At 40.2% G+C, this 23,253-nt stretch overlaps 1 protein-coding gene and 1 pseudogene across 8 annotated transcripts in view; both read right to left on the bottom strand.

Annotated features, from left to right (window-relative positions):
- Positions 1 to 20,383, bottom strand: part of LOC107395341 (uncharacterized) — a 26,290-nt gene extending 5,907 nt beyond the window's left edge. The window contains exons 1-10 of one of the 8 annotated variants that reach the window (XM_054732116.2): positions 20,244 to 20,383; positions 17,961 to 18,035; positions 17,788 to 17,864; positions 17,120 to 17,275; positions 12,884 to 13,051; positions 10,777 to 10,972; positions 5,790 to 5,841; positions 5,323 to 5,702; positions 4,965 to 5,234; positions 3,140 to 4,258 (exon numbers count right to left, since the gene is read on the bottom strand). In XM_054732116.2, coding sequence (XP_054588091.2) covers positions 4,968 to 5,234; positions 5,323 to 5,702; positions 5,790 to 5,841; positions 10,777 to 10,972; positions 12,884 to 13,051; positions 17,120 to 17,184 — 1,128 coding nt within the window. In that variant the 5' untranslated portion in view covers positions 17,185 to 17,275; positions 17,788 to 17,864; positions 17,961 to 18,035; positions 20,244 to 20,383 and the 3' untranslated portion in view covers positions 3,140 to 4,258; positions 4,965 to 4,967. Of the gene's footprint in view, positions 1 to 3,139; positions 4,259 to 4,964; positions 5,235 to 5,322; positions 5,703 to 5,789; positions 5,842 to 10,776; positions 10,973 to 12,883; positions 13,052 to 17,119; positions 17,276 to 17,787; positions 17,865 to 17,960; positions 18,036 to 20,243 lie in introns of those variants that run through there. The other 7 variants (XM_054732119.2, XM_070554983.1, XM_070554987.1 and 4 more) reach the window with 7 other exon arrangements.
- On the bottom strand, positions 19,887 to 23,253 carry LOC107395338 (proteasome assembly chaperone 2-like; annotated as a pseudogene).

Raw genomic sequence — 23,253 nt, 5'->3', positions numbered from 1 at the left:
GAAACTATTTGTTCACAGTACATGGCTCAGTGAGGATCTGTATACCAAAGGAGGAGATACTCAGAAATCTGTCTGCAGATGGTTACAACCCAGACTGGAAGTGGTGGGCTGTAATAAGAAAGGAGACCAAACAGAGGAGTGGGGGGTTCAACAACTGATTTATTTAACCAAAGTAAGGATTTACTAAAGCAAGTTAGTGAACAGAAAATGGCCATCTCAAGGTTTTACTCGGATGTCCCTCAGCAGGGTGCAGCACTGTTGAAGGTCATCTGAATGAAAGCTTGATATGTAGGTTCTTTATGAAAGTGTGTAAATATACAGTGTGGTTGCCGTACATATTTTGAGGTTCTCAGACATCAGGCTTCTTTGCCCAGGCCTTCACTAGTGGGCTATTTTAAAAGTTGGTAAGGAGAGAAACCACAGCATATAGCTGATTGTTTACAAATGCAAGGAGGGGAATAACAATCAAAAACCTAGTGTTCTTGGACCAGATGAATGGAGCGCTCCACATGCACTCAGAGATGTTATGGCTTCTGTTTCTATAACTTTACATGCAGACATTTGAGGCTTGCCAGAAAGAAAAGCTGGCCTGTACACTTTGCAGGGCACAATGTCATCAATGAAGAAACCCCTGTCTACCATGATGACCATCTCTAGTTGTAGCATTTTCAACACACCAGATTCCCAGGTTGGTCGCTGATAGTTCCAGCATACAGTGCTGAGACAAAGGTCACTGGCCTATGTGGCACAATCCAAATGAGCCTCTTCAGAGTGCAGTTGAACTTGAGGAAAATATATGACTCTGGAAGAGAGGGGAATATGGCCATTGACACCTCAGATCAGTGCAGTCAAGAATTACTGGTGTTTGGGTAGTCCTGAACGTGTTGTGATGCCCCCACCGTCTCATTGGGTTTTCATTTGTGTTTAATTGTGTTTTTCTTCTGTTGTAGGCAGCTCGTTAAGCAGCCTTGGAGGCACCTGGGCTCAGGGTGTGGTGCTGCCTACAAAGCCTACTGTTTTTCTGCTTTCACTGGGTCTCTCCTGTGTGGTGGAGAGTCCTCACTGGCCATTTTCTGTTCACTAACTTGCTTTAGTAAATCCTTACTTTGGTTAAATAAATCAGTTGTTGAACCCCCCACTCCTCTGTTTGGTCTCCTTTCTTATTACAGCCCACCACTTCCAGTCTGGGTTGTAACAATCTGCAGACAGATTTCTGAGTATCTCCTCCTTTGGTATACAGATCCTCACTGAGCCATGTACTGTGAACAAATAGTTTCTCCGTGATATTATCCAGCAAGGTCCCGTTTTTGTCAAAACTAGGGTGAGGTAATGAAAAAATAGAAATATTTAAATAAATTAGCATTAAAATTATTTATATGCATAATTAAAATAAAAAAAACATGTTTTGAAATATATAAAGTGCACCAAACTTGACTCAGTCCATTCAACAATTCTAAATGGACAATTATGTAACTCATCAATTAATTATTTGAAAGGATAATTTGTCAATTAAATGCTGAAAAAAATAAACAATACATTAATGAGGCAAGAACTTTTAAAACTTGAACATACCTACACCCACAAGTCTATTTTTACCTGGTTAAAACCATCTAGCTTAAGTGCACTTTTTAAAACACTGCCCAGCAAACATTCGGACGTTTAATGACAGTTGAACGGTCACAACTGTAAAATAATATCACAGGAATTAGGAAAGAATAATATGACATCAACTCTATGTTCCTTGGCCGGACTCAAACCTGGATCCTCCAGAGTGAGAGTCACCCGCTCTCCCAGCTGAGCTATGACAATAACTGCTGAACCTAAGATTTTTTTATATAGATAGCTAGAGAGTAAAGTGCGGGGTAAACTAACCAATCAGAGGACAGGGAAGATCTGCCACAGGCCACGCCTCCAGAGTGCCAAAAGCCCTCACAGCCGAGCGAGCGGAATTAGAAACCGAGCGCGCAGAGGCTGCCGAGCGCGCAGAGAGGCTGCCGCGCGCGCACGTTTTCCTCTGCCGTGTGCTCGTTGGCAACGCGCGCACGCAGGTTTGTCACTTGTGCACATCCTTGTGCGCTCACAGACACAGTTTGCTCCCTCTCAGTGCACTAATGACCTCTCGCCATGTATATTTTCGCTCGCGAGTCCCGTTCACGTGCGCGCTGCCATGTATATTTTCGCTCGCGAGTCCCGTTCACACGCGCGCTGTGGACCCAATGCGCGTGCACGGGTTGTGGCACGCTTTAAACGTCATACGGAAGCCTCGTTTTATTCCCGCCCCCAGGTCCAGTTGCTTAGCTACCATGACAGCGGCAAACAGGCTAACAAGCTGGGAAAATGGATCCAGAAATCTGTTTTTTCCTTTTATACTTTTTAGTTAATGACCTGCTTAATCTCTGTCGCCGACGTTATTATTTAAGGCTGAGAAGTAACCATATCCAGGTAATTTTTTTTTTTTTGTTCAGTGAACCAGCTTTCAGGAATCATATGCTAACTTAGCTAGTTTCATTTATCTTTTAAGCAACTGAAAGACCTGTGGCTAAAAGTACAAATTACTATAGAACATACTAACAAGTAGATAAATAATATTGCCTAAATAAATTTTTATTTACTAATAAAAATATTTGATCTTCATGCTTATTTGTGTGCATAAAGTTTGTATACTGCATAAAATAGCATTGAAATATTAATTTTTATTGTCCTTTTTATCTTAAGCCTAATGCCTGTATCTCTTTTAAAAAAGCATTCATTTAAACATTTTTACAGGCAGTTTGTGACCATCAGGGCCGCTTTATTAACACCTATGTGGGCTGGCCTGGGTCGGTCCATGATTCCAAGGTGCTCTGCCATAGCCCACTGTACAAGCAGTCTGCCTATCCTCCTCCAGGACACTTCATCCTCGCAGATGGAGGGTACCCCTGCCTCCAACATCCACTCCCCCTCATCACCCCCTACAAACGGGTGGTTCCAGGTGTGGGAGCCCAGCGCTTCAACAGCCATCATTCCAGGCACGCTGCATCATAGAGTGTGCTTTTGGAATGATGAAGACCAGGTTCAGGACCATCTTCCTGAAAGCGCTGGAGGTGCACCACACCTTTGTACCTCATGTAAGTTAACACACAGTGGGAAAAAATGTTGGATGTATTCTTTGATTTACAATTAAATATATAATCATGTTTTGTCTGTATTCCAGGTCATCACAGCATGCACCATTCTGCACAACATCTGCCTCAGTGCTGGTGGCATTGTGCTGCAGGAGGATGAACCTGAGGATGATGTTGCAGAAGATGAGGGGGAGGCTGGCTTGGAGGCCGTCAGTGGTGCAATGTGGCGGGACCAACTTGTTGCTGAGGTGTGTGCTCTGGAGGAGGTACCACCAGACCACGGTTACTGTTAGCAGGCAAGTAATTTATGTAGGGATCTCTAATTTAAAAAAGCATTTAGTCTTTTGGTCTGCTAGTTACACGTTACACGTATTATATTAATAAATCCATATATCTCCTTTTGCATATATCTAAATGTTAGCGATGTGACAGCCGTTGATTGAGCCAGCCCAGCAAACCCTTTTGATGGACGATGCAGGGGACAGTGAGATGATGCATCCAGAAGCACCCGCTGCAGACCACCCTGTGTGATGCTCCACTCTCCAACCAGAAAAGTCCAGGCACTGGTCTCGGTTCCAGCACTCCATCCCATCTCAGGGATCCATGTTCTGCAGATTTATCACCGCCAAAGATTTCCTGTTTACCAAATTTAAACAGTCCAGGAAAAGTCACTCAGGTTAATCCTGCTTTAAATGCACATACTTGTTATATTGTTGTTATCTTCAAATGATTTTTATGTATCAGTTTTCCCTCACCATTAATTTATCCTATGTTGTTACTTAAAAAAAATCTGAATAATAATAAAACCGTTAAAATGATCCGAAAGGAGTTATCAATTAATAGAAATTTTATTACATTTCATCAAATGTCAAATACATTCCAACAAATATAAAATTTCATAACAAATATCTTGAACCAGAACAAAAACTAATTTAAATTAAACTATTTCTCCACCATTCTCTCCATGAGGGCTAAAAATCTTTCCATCATCCTTTCTCTCCTCTCCTCCGCTTCCCTCTGCTGTCTGATGTCCTCCCTGATGACGTCAAGGAGTTCATCATCCCTGCTGCTCTTTCTTTTTCTCCCTATGTTGTCGGCTGACTCTCACCACTCTCCCTCTCATCTGTGTCCCCCACTGCTGCACTTGACCCATCCTAAATAGATGATAAAGAGAACAATAGAAGAAAGAAAACATGTCAACTGTATTAATAAAATAATGATAAACTGTACTTTTCGCAGCAGAACATAGATGGAAATACTATGCTCATATAATGTGTAATGGATTTACTCTTGTACCTCCATGCCACCGTGCTAAAAACATTAAATCAGTAATGTGGTTTCTTCAAAATTAATTTAAATAAACATTAAACTTAGTTTTCGTTATTTTTGGCGTTCATTACATGATTAAATAAGATGCAAGCTCTTTTACGGTGAGTTTTTTCCTATTAAACATTCAAGCAAGTTTACGGTGGGGTGTTAACCTTAAAACAAATGATGAGAAGCTTTATTCGCTAAATAAACACACACACAAACGGGAATTATGACGGGACCACCATACAAGCTCGTTCTCGCTGATTTCTGCTTAAAATGTACTTTATACAAACAAAAATGTCTATAAACAGAACCGCTTTCAGCTTAGTTTTCTACCGCTATTTTCTTTTAAAAAGCCTGCTGGGATCAAGCTAGTTTACGGTGGGTTTTTCCTATTACACATTCAAGCTAGTTTTCGGTGGGGCATGTTTTAGCCTTAAATTACATGAAAAAAACAATTTGCGGTATTAGATCTTATATGAAAAACAAACCAAAAGTGCCCAAACACGTATTTTATTTTTTTGACCGCTATTTTTTTAACAAACTTACATTTTAAGCTGTACTGCTCTCCCGCTCCGTCCGCCATTGTTGCGAGTGTCGAGTCCAGCAGCCGGCGCACAAAGCATGCTGGGATACCTTGCTCCTGTGAGGATCCATCAGACCCATCCTCGAAATGTGGGTGGAGCGAGGACGCGTTTGAGGACGCGAGAATGAGTATTCTTGGAATTCGGACAGTACTCGTCGCTGCGCTTTGACGTCATCGACCTCATAATGCGCTCTTACAAGCATCCTTCCTCTGGATTCGGACACAGCCTCTGTCTGACAAAAATATCCCTGGACTGTCATGTCTGATGTGAGGATGCACAACAACTGCACCATTTAAACTAGAAATAAAAGTAGCCATTACACTGTTGACGAACCTCCGGGCCTTCTCAATTTTGGCAGGTTTTACACCTGCCCTCCATCTACACCTTTGGGTGATGGACGACATGATGATGGTCATATGAGGGTGGAGAAGGTGAAGCCGGTGCAGGTCCTCCTTCATCATGTTGACCAGCTTCACACTGCTGACCACCCCCATGTCATTGCCGCCGCAGTGAATGATGAGGACATGAGGAGCTGCTCTTCCATGAAGGGAGTGAAAGAAGGGGAGAAGGTCTTTCCACCTCAGTCCGCCCCAACCAAACCAGGAGACACAGACGTCAGGGAGGCCAAGGTTGTCTCCGACGGTCTCTGCAGCTCTCTGGGCACCACGCCTCACGTAGCTGTCTCCAATGATCCAAATGGCTATGGAGAAAAAATTACAGGTTTGGCCTAGCTGTTTAAAGTACAAAACCATACATGAAGTGGTCAAGACAGGTACTTGGTACTTACACTTACTGCGTTGTGTAGCTGATGTTGGAGACACACAGGCTGCCATGGTGTCCTTTTAACAGATCAAAGAAAAAAATGTAATAAAAGAATGAAACTTAAAAACTCCCAGACCTCATGTCATATTTACTAATCAGCTATGGCTGATTTATTGTTTGGATCACAGCGAGTTACACTAATTCTAATATATTTTTATTTCTATTATACATAGATACTTTTTAACTGTTATTTTCATAAGACTGTTATCAGACTCTCTTGTTCTGGTTCTCATGATAATTCCGTGTCTTCCAGTAAGTTATCTTGTGCTTTCTTCATCTGTATAATGTCTTTTTACTTTTGGTGAATTGTACTGAGTCCAGAATAAAGGCTAGTTGGATGTACAAGATACAAACAGTTATTACGTTTTGGAAATACATGAAATGTATTTAGGCTGCTAATTTAGCTCGAATACTAATAACTGCCGTGTTTTCCGGACTATAACTCGCACTTTTTTACATAGTCTGGCCGGTCCTGCTACTTATACTCCGGAGCGACTAATTTAACAAAATATGTAGGCTACACCGCGCTGCTGCGGGCCGACTCCGACCCGCCCAAGAACGACTTCCCCTGTCCCGCTGGGAGGGTTTCAAAAACCGCCTTCCTCGACTGGAGAACGTGGCGCGCTGCTGCGAGCCGACTCCGACCCAAGAACGACTTCCCCTGTCCCACTGGGAGGGTTTCAAACACCGCCAGCATCTGCTGTAGCCAGTGGCGGGGTGCTGAGGGCCGGCTCCAGCCCAGGAATGAGCTCTCCTCGCCGGCCGGGAGGGTTTGAAACACCGCCATCCTCTCCTCTGCTGGCTGGAGACCATGGCGCGATAGCCCGGAAAATACGGTACTGAAAACTTGCTCAAAGCAAAATGTTTTCATTACGGAAATAAATTATAAACTTACCAATTTAATACTTTTTTAATCCAGGTACTTTTCACGAAAAGGCACCGAAAACCTCCACCTAAACTTCGTGTGAGGTTCAGGTCGATGGGTGTTCCACAGTTAGCTCCGGTTGGGTTGAAGCTAGGTGGCTACATCCGTTAGCTCGGCTCCCACCTCCGCGTTAGCTTTGGGTTAGCCAGGGTTAGCTTCAGGTTAGCTTGTAGCTAGTTCGCCCGGGTGTCGTCAGTCGATCCCAGCCTTACAGCCGCACCCTCAGCTCCTCCTCTCTTCCCTTTTATGGAATTGTCTGGGCTGGACGGAACCTGTGACACGGTCAAAATGGCGGTGGTGGCCACCTCCCATTATAGACAAAAAACGTGTTATTGGAGCCTATGGAATCGAATTGTCCAGTATGTACAGTCTATGGTTACAGCAGCACCAACTGTTAAGGGAATAATTTGAAGAAAATTTGTAACAAAGGTACATGTCTAGATTGTAACCTTCGACCACTAAAAACCACAAATAAAATGGGAAAAAACTTGGGTTCCAACACTATGCAGCATACTGCAAGAGACAGACATATTATGTAAATCTGATATAGAACGAGTACTGAGCACATAATGAATATTGTCAGCTAAACTGAGGAGTTGTACACTCTTACTGCAGAGGGGATGAATGACCTATGGTAGCGTTCTGTTTTACGGCGCCCCATTTTGAAACTGACAGAGAAAAAAAAACAGAAAAAGAGTTATGTTGACCTTTTTTCCTCTTTGAGCGCATGCACGGTGGCAAAACCAGACACAGTTTGGCCTGCTTTCAATATGCAAGTACACTTCTAAGTTTACATACAAAATCCCAGATATATTAACACTTTACCATTCAAAGACAGGAGGTTTAGAGAGAAACTTATTGCAGACAAAATCAAAGTTCTTAAAGCCCGTATGAGCTCTGGGATGACGGAAAATGTCGGTCTGATTTGCCTCGTCTCTTTATTCTCTCCTCTTGTCAGAATCAGAAAAACTTTATTTAGTACGGCTCCCATCTACCTGAATCCTCTTGCCAGAGGCGGTTTTACAATTAGGCATAGGTAGGCGGCCGTCTGGGGCCCCCTTGTGTTGGGGGGCCCCCTAGCCCTGACCGCCGGCACCTAATGCCACAATATTCTTATTACCAACCAGTGGCCGCGGACGGGATTGGACATGCGCATTTCTCATTACCATAATTCCTGAACCGTTCAAGATATCATTAAAATTTCTAAAGTGCTGAAAAGATTTAAAATGGGGCTTTTCGTGCATATACAATACATCACGGTAGCCACCGGGATTCCCTGTCTTGAGCGCAACGAATCACAACACAGATTCAGAGACGTGCTGAGTTTGTCATCCAAAATGCTCCGTTTTATAACTTTTGAATGGCTGATCAGATTCAAATAATTCCAACGGTTCCTAAAAGTACATAAAAGCAGCTTTCCAACGATCTGTAGCAGTGGTTCCCAAACGTATTTAGCCGTGCACCCCCTTCTATGTCCCGACCATGTCGAAGCACCCCCCAGTCCCCACATCAGGGCATGGCTATATATATATATATATATATATATATATATATATATATATATATATATATATATATATATATATATATATATATATATATATATATATATATATATACAGTATATATATATATATATATATATATATATACAGTATATATATATATATATATATACAGTATATATATATATATATATATATATATCAGACATCAAGCTAAACAGACAGGGTTAACAAAAATATGGTCGACCTTTTTCCCCATCACTTTCATTTTTTAAATAGTAATTAATAAGCATTCGATACCATTACAATTTCCTTTGATTTAGTTTTAAATAAATATTTAGAGTGCCCAGGTAGCACATAAACAATGCAGTTTAACGGTTTTCTTAAAGTAGGAACGTTTAACCTGTGCGGCCAGAGCGCTCTCCTTCCTTCTGCTCTGCGTAAACCTGAGCTGATCACCTACTTGTGCGTAATCAAATGTCTATAGGGGAAAAGATGGAGAAGCCATGAGGTTCACTTTTGCCTCAGACCGACTTATTGCTGTTTTATGGTGTGGCTGAATCACCTCTCTCTCTAGCAAACACATAAATTCAGTTTTACAGCTATTGAGCCAAAATAGTGCTGAAAGGAATTCACACACTCGAAATGTGAAGTTATGGCAAAAACAAATCTCGACTTTAATCCCATGTTCCAGTATAAGATCATGTTAGTTCAAAACTCCAACAAAGAACGCTACAGTTCCCTATGTTGGCACAGAAAGCATAAATGTCCTTCTAGTTTACTTATGCTCACCTTTTAATCTTTTAATTTTACATGTTTCAAATTTTTTTTTCTCTTCAGCATGTGTCAGTGTGTGATTTTACATTTTTAATGTTTAAACGAACATTGAAATGAACCTGTTTTTAAGTATCCACCAGAGTTCCTGACAAAAACAGACAGTTCAGACAAACGCTGCACTTTAAACAGCAGGCCTTGATATTCTTTTCCTCCTGCCTCTCTCGCTCATCGCGCCATCTGGATGCACCGATTTGGAATGTGTCTGTTTGTTGATTAAATATAATCAGACTCGTATAAGATGGGTTGTGATGAAGTCTGTGATGCCTGTTCTGCTGCTGGTGCAAAGCCAGAATCCTAAAGACTCCTGCAGGTGCGTCCAGCACTGCTTTTGAAGCGTCATGAACAGAATGATCAGATTTGTGTGAGTAGTTCATGCAAAAATAAGACATCTGCAGCAGCGCTGGATGCAATAATGTCACAGCATCTCCACCATGACTCTAGATTTTATTTTCCTAATTGTCCTAATGAGATAAGTGCACTTGCAAGTCACCGGGACCATGAAGCCTGAGCTGAGGGAGAAGAAAGAGGCTGACATGAATGGGCTCTGGTTTTTACTCAGTTACTGACGTAAGTAAACAATTTACTGAAGAAGTGCCTCCGAGTTCTGAAGGGATCTGACAACAGGAGTCAGACAATGTGTGTGGAGAGAGAGAGAGAGAGAGAGAGGGGGAGAGAGAGAGAGAGAGAGAGAGAGAGAGAGAGAGAGAGAGAGAGAGAGAGAGAGAGAGAGAGATGGTGCCCAGGTCAGTGATCTCATATTACAACCTCCCCATCCCGTCTCAGAAACAGAGAGAAACCTCCACAGCGTGGTCAGCCAATCGTTCTTGCCATTCCTGTCTATAAATAGCATCTTGAGATTCCCCCATTCATTTAGCCCAAATGTTACAACAAATAGGTCTCACATCGCAGCCGTTTGCCAGAGTTGCAGCTAATTAATATCTCCCATTTTCCTAAAAAAAAAAAATAAATAAAAGAATAAAAAGAAAACAATTATTTCCTTATTTTAAGGCTTCTCTATAATTAGATGTTCTGTGCCACACTTTAACACGTCCCCCACTTAGTGGAGACCTGAGTTCTGGCCTCTCCTCCTGAACTTAATTGGCTAATTAGGAGGGCAATGAGATGAGAGGCCTGCTTTTCAAACTGGAGATCAGCTTGGGATCAATGAAAGACAGATTTATGCTAAACACATAGCAACAATGGCTCTGTGGGGGCTGACAACTCTCTGTTTCCTTATGTCATTAGACTGCAGCAACAAATAGCTGATTATGGGTGTAGATGGCTGCAGAACACAACCTTTTCCAAGAGTTTCAACAAGCTGCAACTTCTATCAGATCCATACACTTCCTGTTTGAGCCTTTATAACTTTTTTTTATTAAAACTGATAGAAATGTCAACATGTGAAATATAATTACACAATATAGCGGGGATTTATCTTACAATCTAAGCCTCAGGATGGGTGAACTAAACGTCCTTGGACTTGTTTATGCAGAAAAAAAATTGTTGCACAGATTAACTAAAGATGCTGCATCTCTATTCATGTGTGAGTCAAAGCATGAGTCATTTTAAATATGTTTCAAAAGATGGAAGATGGATTCTACTTGTTACATTAAGATTTAAGAGAGGAGAAGAGGTCCCAAAAGTCACAGCAGCATCTTTATCACAACGAGAGACAAGAGGCTCACCTCAACCCACTGCCCGTTGTTCTGCACCATGAGGACGACACACGGGTCTGACTTGTTCAATGTGTCTCGGTCCAGCAGAGCTTTGCACGACACTCGCAGCTCCACTTTGGTGACGCAGGTCGCCGGGCCGGTCAGGCTGGTCGCAGGAGAGGTCACTTCCTGCACGTCATTCATCGTGGTCCAAGGTGAGAGGAAGCTGCCGGCCAGCAGAACAGTGCTGTGAGATGGTATCACTCCAGGGGGGTTAGGGTGGGGTTGGAAGATGAAGTGATCGGCTGCAGGATCTGAGTTCAGATTCAAGCGAGACAGACCCTTTTATTTTGGTGCAGATGTCACAAAAACAGAGATTCTTGTTTGAGTCAAAGGAGAAAATAATTAAATAAGCTGATGCGACTGCCTGTCAGAGCAACGCCGTTGGGGGGGAGGATTATCTCACCTCAGTGGGGACGAGGGACAAGACATAAAGGTCACAGGCTTTTAAGAGTCTGGGTCAGATTTCTGCAAAGACACGTCTATAAAGCCCAAACTGAGAGGGAATTTGGTTTAAAAAACTAATCATTATTGTTTATCAGACCTCTTAAGTATGATCTATGAAACACTCAGGTGAAGAACTTAGCAGACATTATTCTATAGGGACATTTTTACCACCAACGTGTGACAAAGACACAAGTTGTTTCAATTTATTTATATGAGTGCATGAAAACTTAAACCACAATAACACATAAAATCTTATTTTAGCATCAACGAGTTAATTTACAAAAAGTAACCAGCGGAAAAACATCACACATCTCTCAGGTCATGTTTCAGGTTTCTTGAAAACTTAACTTTCACATACAGTAGCACTAAGGGTACCCTGTGTTTTAGACCTGAGACTACTTTTGTCCTTCACTTGTCTTTTAAGTTCTTTTCTTTTCAAAAGAAAAATATGCACATCATGCATTCAGGAACAAGGACTGGATGGAAAATGAGTGGAAAAAAACAAGTAGAGACCAGAAATACTGGAAATGTCATAAAATGTCAGGAACAGCTGATCAAGAAGAGCTGATGAGGAATTCTTGTTCCATAGAAATCAGGACATTAGAAGAGCCTATTTGTGGAAATCCAGACTTACTTTTCTAAATAGTTTTAAATGATTTACACTGCAAGTGTTTAAGCATATTAAGGGTTATAAATGATTTTCTGCATTATTCCTTTTAATTTTAGGTTTTGTAATATACTTTTTCTTATTTTGTCCATAATCACATCAATTTCAAGCATACACAAAAGATCAAATATATTCACTTGCACTAAAAAGGGTTAAATCTAACCATACAAGCTAAACACCTTGTTTAGGTTTAATTTGAACGTCAGCAGCCCTCCAGAAAATCAGGATGAGGAGATCTTCTACCTGAGGTCTCAGAGTCATTTTGGTGTGAGGGACAATTCAATCATTTATCAAGGTTTCTGTATGGGTTCGGGCTGCACAAATCCATGATTATACAGGCTATGATGATATCTCACAACCTAAAAGGACACCGAGATGTTAAACGAGAGACTTTTATTTTGGTAGGCTCCTTTAATCATAGTAACTCCTTTATATTTCATTTTGATTTAGCTTTGTTTATTTAGCATTGATTCTAAATAGTTATATTTAACAATAAATTGGAATATTTCATGAGTTATTTTATTTTTACCATCTGCGCCCCATTAAAGCCGTCCAACAGCCGCCCCGCTGAAGTGCTCATGAGCAACACGGTTAGACGCAGCTGCTTTAAACGAGAACAGAGTATGAGACGGTGGGCTAAGTGTCCCCATCTGAGTCTCCTACACGCAGAAAAGTGACTGATCCCTGGGACAGGAGCGTGTTTTTACTTTCAGCACCTTGGACAGAGTCCGCGGTTAGGACGGCAGAACCGGTTCTGCTCAGAACTTCATCTCCAAACGGACCCGGCGTCACGGTGGACGAAGCAAAACTTAAAAGCACCAATGAACAACATGAAGGCGAAAACAACTCAGCGGAGAAGAAAAGCATCTGAGCGGGTGGTTAATTATTCATCACTCAGGGATCATTTTCTCTAAAAAAATTTAAAAAATAAGCTCGCGAACAAGAATGAAACACTCTTCCTACCTGCTTGGTGCTTCTAGCTCCTGGAAACTCTTGTTTAATCCGCTCCCACTGAACACTGGTTGATTTTGGTCTGCAATTTCTCCACTGAGTCTCATTGGTTCCGCTGGTGAGGAGGGAGTGGGCTCGGCTGGGAGGAGACGGGCGGTAGAGGGCGGATGTGAGGGTGGGCTGTTACAGGAGGAGGGGAAACATCTGATAGCCCACAAAAGCTCCACACAGATAATGAAATCCATAAAACACGTGATATCTTCTTTGTTCATCTCAGTTATTCTTAAAATTTGGATAAGACTAAAAGTGAGCAGGTGCTATACTTTGTCTGTGGATTTGTGCACTTTCTATCCCTCATCCCTCTAATTTTGACTTATTTTTCCAAACTTCAGGACAGGCACTTCCATAAACCTTTGCTTATGGGTGTGAAGAAAGTTGGGAAAATTACTAAGAGGAAGTTAACTCTTGCTGTGATTTAATTAAAATGGCAACATTCAAACTTCTAATATGCAAGTTTATTGTGATTTTCATTATCATTTGGGATGTTCAATATCGGCTTTTTTACCTATAGAATAGAATTTATTGATTACACAATGGGTAAATTCACTTGTTAAGGCAGCACATACTTACAGAGTTAGGAAATATTAATAATAATAATAATAATAATAATAATATTATTAATAATAATAATAATAATAATACAGGTAAATACACAGGGAATGAGGCTATTACCGTAACCTTCAGCACTCAAAAAATGAATTAAATAAAGTAAAAGCAGGAAATAGAAAATACTTTCCACAAAGAACAGCATTAAGACACGGATATAAAAATGTGCATTAGGGTATTGCACAGGTATTGAATATAGCTTTGATGTTAGCATGTGACAGGATAGTGGAGTGACACAGTTTTACTGCAGTGGGAATGAATGACCTACGGTCGCATTCGGTTTTGCATCTTGGATGTCTCACCGATGTGCTCCAACTCTTAATTTCTGATAGTAACACAAACCAATGCCAGTATAAAGAAAATAAATATTTTAGGTAACTAAAATCACATATCTCCCACCATGCTTAAACTTTAAACATTTTCTGTGTAAAACACCCAGAGGAGTCAGAAGTCTTAACATTCCTTTTTCAGGCAGGAACTATAGGCAGGATTTTAACTGCATCATCTCAAATGTTTTACTCGAGTAAAAACTACTTAAAGTATCAAAGTAAAATCTAAGTTTGTAGGTTTATATCACAGCACTACCACACCTCACCAAACAAATACTTTTACTAGAGGTAATGATGTGAATGTTAACAACTTTGAGATACTCTAAGCTACCTGCTTCAGTTGCACATACCTACGCCAATTGAAAATAATGCATTTAGTGCAAAGAAATTACATTTAAAAAACCACATGTGGATGGTGCAATTCAATAAGAGGAGACATTTTTAAAATATAAGGAGTGGAAAGTGTAGATAATTACCTGAAAAATAAAGTTGGATCATTACAAAATTGAAGTATAAATACTCCAAATTTCAACTTAAAGCGACAATGTGTAGATTTCTTTTACCATTGATCTCTGGATATATCATTCGAAATATTGTTGAAATTTAACTAAATGATACCCCGGAGTTGAAAACTATTAGCGGCTTTGTAATATATAACCATACCAGGTCTAAAATACATGGGGGTCTAAATCTCTGGGCGACACCATATTAGATGCAGTTTCCTTCTACGTGAGCCTGTGAGGACAAAAGGCATTTACTGATTTGTAACAAGCAATTACAAAACTTTCACCATTCATGAATGTTGTTTTACAGAGTTACCTCTTAGCTCCTTCGTCAGGGATGAAAGGGAGCCTGATGTGCTTGTCTTTTTGCTAGAGGTTGAACGATCTGACAAAGAACTCGATAAAAATTGAGCTTCATGGGATTTTTGACCCTAATGGCCACCCGTTGGTAAGATCTTACTCAGACACAAAATCACAGCTTGTTTGCAATGATTTAGGTATGTACTGCCCTTATCACCAGGAAAAATGCACACTGTCACTTTAAGTAAAGTAATTAAGTATTTGTACTTTGTAACTTGACTCCTTTGATTCAAACAGAACTCTTGGTCAAGGACTGGAAACAAGCAATCAGAAAACATTTTGAGAAATTACCGTTACAAAGTTTGCTGCACCAGTTTTTACATGATGTCAGTTTGTACAAACTCTTAATGTTATTTAGTGTAATCTGATTAATGTATGTATGCACACCATAGTAGATCATGTTGGAAACGTATTTCGGGACTTTTTTGTTGCCAACATTTAAGAACAGCAGCAGTTGAAAACCACAAGCTGTCATCCAAAAGGTGATTTTATGATCATTTTGAATCAAAGCTGAGTGATTTAAACAAGAGGAGGATGTGTGAGGGCGTGTCGAAGCCAATCCAGAGCTAAAACTGACAACATCACCTTCATTTGGGAGCTTAAAGATATTCAGAAATCTCTTATCTTTGTTAAACACGCGTTTGTATGCGCTGACAGTAAAACTGATCTTGAATCAAACAAAAGATTTTAAATCTCTTTATTTCTACTGTGTGTATGTTACATAACGCATTGTTCCTACGATGTTTGGACTTGAACCTTTTTCTCAGTCCACCCACCAACGTATTATTGTCATGAATGCATTTCTAGACATTGCATAACATCAATAGACTGAACTGACTAAACAGTTTAAAATGAAGGCCTGATAAAGGTACCAAACTTTATTTATTAAATGCTCTAAAACAGACTTGATGACTTTTAGCTTTACAGATGGTTTTAAGATCGTATTAATCCAACTTGTCCTTTAGAAAGAACAAAAAAAACATCTTGTTAAACTTTGTTTTCAAACAGCAGAGTCTGTAGGAGACTTTGAAAGCAGGAAGGAAGGTCGGTCTAATCATTCCACCGGCGTGAAAAATAAAACACCTCACCTCTCTGCTTCTTGATCATCTGATCACTAAACAACACATAAAGCTGCTCACGGATTGATGGTATTCTTGAAATAAATCAGTGTTTGAACCTCACTGCCTCTTCTTGCATAGATTGGTCAGAAATGTCTGCTCTGGGGGACACACCTGAGCCCTGTTACGCCACAGCTCCAAATAACGACCATCTGCTGCTACTGCTGTGTCACTTCAGCACCTCTCAGGACATTTCCACGAGTTTACACATGGATTATCTATTCATGCCCCCCACCCCCACCCCACACAGTGTGGCGCTGCTGCTGACCACACTGCAGGATCTCTGATCACCCCCACTTCTCCTCTCAGCCCGAGCTTTCTTCTAACATTATTGACACTTTTCTACCAACAGCTCCCCTGAGCAGTGATATTTTTGGACATGGATTTTTGGAGTTTACTTCAGCAGACCCAGTTTCCTTCAGGAGTTTTGTGACTGAATGACCTGAAAACATTCTTTCTATTCACATATAAAAAACTTTACATCACTACGATAAAAAATGACTCCAGACATGGTTGGAACTAAGAAAGCAAAAAAGGATTCTGTCATAAATATGAAGCGTATTCTGGCAATAATCTACCAGACACCTGAAGTTGGATTAAATAAACAGATGGTTATTTAGAAATGGCTTCCAGAACTAAACTCATCTGCTGTCAGTCTTTCCTGATAGACACTAAACTTCTTCTTAGCTTCTGAATTAAATTTAACAGCTGATGATCAAATGTTGGTGAAGAGATCTAGATGAATGAAGGAGCTGCTTAGGTGATTTAAAACACATTTAGTCAACATAGAAACATTTATCAAAATCCTGTTAAATTAGATACTGGAATTAATGATGGATCTTCAGGACCAGATCATCCATCCATTAACTCTGGTCCACATCAACCAAACTGTCCATTTAACACCATTTAGAGAATTATTAATGTTCAGGCTGCTCTGGGTCAGGGACACTTGCTTTTACACACACACACACACACACACACACACACACACACGCACACGCGCACACGCACATGCACACGCGCACACACACACACACACACACACACACACACACACGAACTGGAAGCCCCAAGGTTAAAGTGGGTAACACCACCTAAGGTGGTTGAGAACTACAGAGCCAAGCTCCTGTGGCACTTTAGGTCCAAACTGACAAAATGGTGATGGGGAGCCAACCGGTGGACAAACAACAGAAGACAGCCATTGTGGTTGATGTGGCAATAACAAGTAATGGCAACATCAGGAAAATGGAACATGAGCAACTAGAGAAGTACCAAGGCCTCAAAGCAGAACTTGAGAAAGCCTGGAGAGTGAAGACATCAGTGGTGACCGTGGTCATCGGGGCAGGAACCCCCAAACTGGAGGACTGGCAGAGCCCTCAAGCTCCCAGGCCTCTGGTAGAAGACCCAAGCTTGGAAGGATGAGACCACCTGCGGAGGGTGAGATGGGAACTTTTACACATAAATGTTTTGCCAAAATGTCTCAACTTGATTCTCTTTTCAGTTCATCACAACTCAATAAAATATCACACTGAATGAACATCTTGTTTTAAAAGACCTGTAGAACCAAATAATTCACAATATTTTTGGTTACTGTCTGCCAGCACATAATTTTTCATCTCATTAAAAATGTATTCCTCCTCACTGAGAAAAGCCTACAGGGAGGAATCTTCCTTCTATCCACCTTTTGACCTTACAGGTGTCAGTCAAAATACTGAAATTCACAAATCCTTATTAGTGTAGTCTGAACTTCAATGTTTAAACATTTCAAATGCTATAATTGGTTTACTCTTGTCCAAGTAGTTAAATTATATATTATAAATATCAAGCCTAAATTTATCCAATTAAAATTAGATCATTAAAACTGAACTTGCAGCCCCTCAGTCTCTTTTAGACACAAAACTGTGACTCTTCTGCCCCCTACAGGTGGACAAAATACTTACACACCCACTCAAACCTGATGGTTCTGCTCAGATTGATGCAGTGCCTTTAAATCGGGGTGTTTTCTATTCATTTCAAACTAAATCACAAAACAGACATGCAACCTCATTTCAGTGTTGCTGTATACAGTGTGCAATTTGTAAAAAAAAAAAAAGCAATGGGGGTCATTTTTTACCTTTTTATTCATGAAAATTATAACACTTGTATGCTGATTGCAGGGTGTTTTGTACATAGGTGTCCCCTTATGAAACTGATGGAGAAAAAACAAACAAAAAAGTTATGTTGTCATCTTTTTTCATCTTTGTGCGCATGCACGGTTGCAAAAACAGACACTATATGGCCTGCTATCAGTATGCGAGTACACTTCTAAGAAAGTTTACATACAAACACCCAGATCAGTTTACCATCCAAGGAGGTTTAGAGAGAAGTTATTAAAGCCTGTAAAAGCTCTGGAATGACAGAAAACGTCGGTCCGATATATATATATATATACATACATATAAAGCCTTTGAGCTAGGCATAAAAATATCCATCCATCCATCTTCTGAACCCGCTTGTCCACCCAGGGTCAAAGGGGGGCTGGTGCCTATCTCCAGCGGTCAACGGGCAATCAGGCGGGGTACACCCTGGACAGGCTGCCAGTCCATCCCAGGGCAACACAGAGACACACAGGACAAACAATCACACGCACACACACACCTAAGGACAATTTAGACAGACCAATCAACCTAACAGTCATGTTTTTGGACTGTAGGAGGAAGCTGGAGTACCCGGAGAGAACCCACGCATGCACAGGGAGAACATGCAAACTCCATGCAGAAAGATCCCAGGCCGGGAAGCAAACCCAGGACCATCTTGCTGCAAGGCAACATTTCTATATATATACATATATAGACATATATATATATATACATATATATATATATATATATATATATATATATATATATATATAAGGGAAATTAAAAAAACTGTCAGTTAATGTATTCACAAAATGTACCAAATTGAGTGTACTAAATAATTATGAAAAGGTAAATTAAATCAATGATCATGATCGCACTGGAATTTAGAACAAGAAAACGTTTAAAATTAATCTGTATGTGTGTCTGACAAATTGTATTCAAATTGTATATAAATTGATTATTTCTTCTGGAAAAGGGGGCAGAAATTATAAGATGTTTTTCTTCATTCTGCTCCTTTTCGTTCAAATTTGATTTGTTTTTATGTATTTCTTATTGTTTATAGGTTTTATTTGTTTTTATTTTGAATGAAATAAAAAAGAGAAGAAAAAAAATATATATATACCCCTCCTCTATACAGTGTACATTTTCAGTGACTTTATCCCTTCCTTGAACAGACTTTGTCCATAACAATACCATCAAAGCAGTATTGCATTACTGGAATTCACAAAACAAACAAACCTATCTTCACCTGTGTCACCCATATTCTAACCTTGTACATGCCTAGCTCAAAGGCTATTAGATTTTTCCTCATGTCATCCGTTGTAGGGATAATGCCTCCCTTTCCTCATTATACCTGGTCATCACATCGCTTTTATTTAGGTTTTTAAATTGCTTAAAGTTTACTGCATTTTTAATTTCCTCTGCCAAGTTATTCCACAGTTTCACTCCCCTCCCTGAGAGACACATTCATTTGAATGTGCTATAGGCTATAGGCTGATACAGTTTTTTGCTCCCTCGTAAGTTGTAGTTATGAGAATCTTTATCTTGAAATAAGTTTAGAACATGGCGGGGCAAAAGATGCAAAAGATGCTTTATACATAGTTTGGTTAATTTAAAATTGACTAAATCGTGGATCTTCAAGAGGGACTGCACACTATCAGAAAATGTAACTCCAACCCAGTCAAGATTTGAAATATGGTATGATTGTGGGAGTTGCCAGGAGGCACGGAGTGTCATGGCCAAGTGCCGGGAATTTCCATCTTGGGAGGGAGGGGGAGTGGGAGGACACGGTACTGATGACGTGACATTGCACCAGCCCCAGTCAATTGCAAATTTTAAATGCAGTAGCCACAGTTCAACCCACAGGGGGCAGCACTAAGACGTTTTTAGACCTAGATTCTAGATTTAATCAAGTTTACACAAATGTGTCAAAAAATGCACAGAAACAGAAAGATTGCATTTGTAAAGACCCAGTTTATAAGTAAAAAGAACAGTTTATTTTTGGGTTTAGTTACTCTTTAAGGTTAAATTATTTAAAAACAGTAAGTTGAGCACTGTATTTAGTTGAATAAATTCTAATAGCCAAGTTTGCAAAGTAATTAACAGAATCAAAATGGTTTTATAAAGCTTTTGGTTTGGTGTGTCCTAAGTGCCTAAATACTCCCAACATCACAAAAAAAGTCAAACCCCGCTGTCTTCCTCTCACCTTTAGAGGAGAGAGTCATTAAACGTCTCCTCAGGTTTTATTATATTTGTTATTTCATTTCTCCTTCTACCTGTCGGAGTAAAGCCCTTTGGTGATCCTCTCGGGATGCATTGTCTTGGCTCTGCATTGGCGTCCTTCACTCCAGGAAATGCCGGCACTAGTTCCATGTCCCTCCAGCCGAGCGTCTTCAGAGCGTCTGCGCTCACCTTCAACAGGGACGGGGTTGCAAGATACCTCAAGGGAGTCCTGAACAGGCATATTTCACTCATCAGCACTTAGAACAGACTTTAAACAGCTGAGGTAGACAAAAACATGGATGGTCATCCCTCTGGTAGGTGTGGCTGCTGGAGAGGACCACAGTCCTGGAGAAGCCGCTGGATTTGATCCAGGAAACGAGCATCTGACGGAACTTCTTAGACTTTATCTGCAGTGAAAACAAAGTTTATAGGATATTAATTCAGCTGATGTTATAAAAACTTACTGAAAAAAGAAAAAAATAAACAATTCACCTGAATAATCGGCACTTTGACTTGAAGAACTGCCAACATCTGTTCTGCTGCTGTGAAAACTAAACAAAACATTTTTCATTTTTAACAGGAAGTAATGAAGTGTTCGCCCTGCAGAGTTCTAGATCCAATAAAGGACAGTAATGAGACGATACCCTCTGCAGGACAGTGCAGCGCCTCGGCATCCTCCTGAGCTGCTGTACGGGTCGTTCCCGGCCATCGGGATCAGACAGTCTGTGTTTAAGTAACCCACTCTGCTCAGGTTGAGAGTGGAAACGACGAGGTCGACAGCCAGCTGACCCACGTTACACACAGCTACCGCAGGCTAGGAAGAGAGACAAAAAAAGTGAATCAGCATTTTTATCTCCAGCTTCTCAAAAGTCAAGATAAGCTGCTTGTGTTCTCTCAGAGCGGAAATGAAAGAAAGAAAACAATCTCTTATATAGTGCCTCTAAAGATAAAAATCGCGTTCACATAAACAACAAGAAATAGATTCAAGTACAAAAAAGCTTTAAAAAAATAAAAAGATCAAAAATATGTTCGAAATGAGAAAAAATTTGTGATTGTGATTAAAAAACATAAAATAATAATGTAAGGAAAGGAAGAGAGAAAATGAATAGGAAAGAGGGAATCAGTGAATAGTGGAATAAGAGCGGAATAAGGAGAGAGTGGTGACGAAGGTCACGCCAAAGCCAGCTTGAACAGGTGAGTTTTCAGCTGCTTATTAAAGGAGTCCACTGAGTCCACTGATCTCAGGCTCAGGGGAGAGAGTTCCAGAGTCTGGGGGTCACAGCAGCAAATGATCTGTCACCTTTGGTCTTTAGTCTGGTGCTGCACAACCAGTAGACTTTGGTCACTGGACCTCAGGGACCTGCTGGGGGTGTAGGGACTGAGAAGATCACCAGCGTATGATAGTGTTTGTCCATGTAAGGCCCTAAAGACCAGAACCGGGATCTTGAAATGAACGCTGAAGTTAACCAGCAGCCAGTGAAGCTGGAGAAGCGGGGTGATGTGGGTGTGTTTGGAGGACTTGGTCAGAAGCCGAGCACAGGCATTCTGAACCACCTGTAGACAGTTCCAGGAGGTTCTGCTCAGACACGTGAAAAGAGAGTTACAGTAGTCTAAGCATGAGGAGATGAAGGTGTGGATAACTGTCTCAAGTTCAGAGCGGGACAGAATGGGACTCAGCTTAGCAATGTTCCTGAGATGGAAAAAGGAAGAGCGAACGAGAGAACTGACATGAGAATCCAGGGTGAGAGCTGGGTCAAAGGTCACGCCAAGATTCCTGACAGAGGTTTGGCGTGGGAAGCAAGCTGACCAAGAGAGTCTCTGACTTTGGGAACCAGCTTGTCTGGGGCACAGATGAGGATCTCAGTCTGATCTTCATTCAGCTGAAGAAAGCTCCCAGCCATCCAGGTTTTGATAGAGTCTAAGCAGGTGTGTAACAGCTGCAGCTTAGACATCTCATTCAGCTTGAAAGAGTTGTACAGTTGGATCATCTGCATAAAGATGGTAGATTCCTTTAAAGGGGCTGGTACCCACGTACTACAAAGTACACATTTAGAGTACATTACTTTTACCTCATCTCAATGTTTTTATAGACTTTTCTTTCAGATCTGATCAAAAAGTTATAAAATAATGTCACACATTGGCCAACAGTAACAAATACAGCTCTTTATAACTGCATTTGTTTTGATCTGTCTGGACAAAATAATAACTATAAATGAATCCTTTAATACTAATAATAAATACTCAAATGCATGATCTACTACTTAAAGTGATGATGTGCTTTTTAACAAACCAAGGGAAACAATTCATATTTTATACACTTTAAACGCATCGCTTATGCAATTAATAGTTACAATTCAATTCCCCTTTTTAAAATGTGCTTTTTTATTTTATTTTTAAGAAATCAGTTACAAGAAAATTACTGAAAAGAAGCTTTAAAGAAGAAAAGTACAATAAATCAGATGCAACTCCTACCTAAAAAACACATTAGCAAACATTTTGATTAGCATTATTTTACCAATACTCTTATTAATTCCAGTTGTGACACTAAATTTCTATAAAAACAACTCTGATTAGCGATAAAAATAGTGACTATAAGACAAAAGTACCAATAAAATCATAATAAAACAAATGATTATAAGTAAATGACAGGATTAACTATCCAGTCACGCTCACCATGACGAGGGTGAAACGTTTGAAGGCGACCAGTAAGTTTTGTGAAGAGATGAACATTCTGCTATTAAGTAGGAAATCACTTTAAATTAAAAAAAATATGAAAAAAATATAGCTAAATAGAATAAAATCCGACAGCTTTCCCAAGTTTCATGCTTTCTGAACCTTGTTTAGATTGAGGACCTAAACAATTTTAAATTGCTTAATGGTGCCTGACAAAAAAAAGAAAAACAAGGCTTAAGTTAAAAAATAAACATGGTAAAGTTGATTGTATGTTCCTACTCTTATTACTGTATATATAATGCGATGGTAATGAACATTAAGGTATATTCATAATTTTATATGTGCTTTGCATTTTATTCAGGCAAATCAGCGGACCGCGTCTCCAGGGAA

The sequence above is a fragment of the Nothobranchius furzeri genome, chromosome 9 (genome assembly GCF_043380555.1).
Source record: "Nothobranchius furzeri strain GRZ-AD chromosome 9, NfurGRZ-RIMD1, whole genome shotgun sequence".
Lineage (NCBI taxonomy): Eukaryota > Metazoa > Chordata > Actinopteri > Cyprinodontiformes > Nothobranchiidae > Nothobranchius > Nothobranchius furzeri.
The sequence above is the reverse complement of the archived record's forward strand: the minus strand, read 5'-3'. Positions and strand labels throughout refer to the sequence as shown.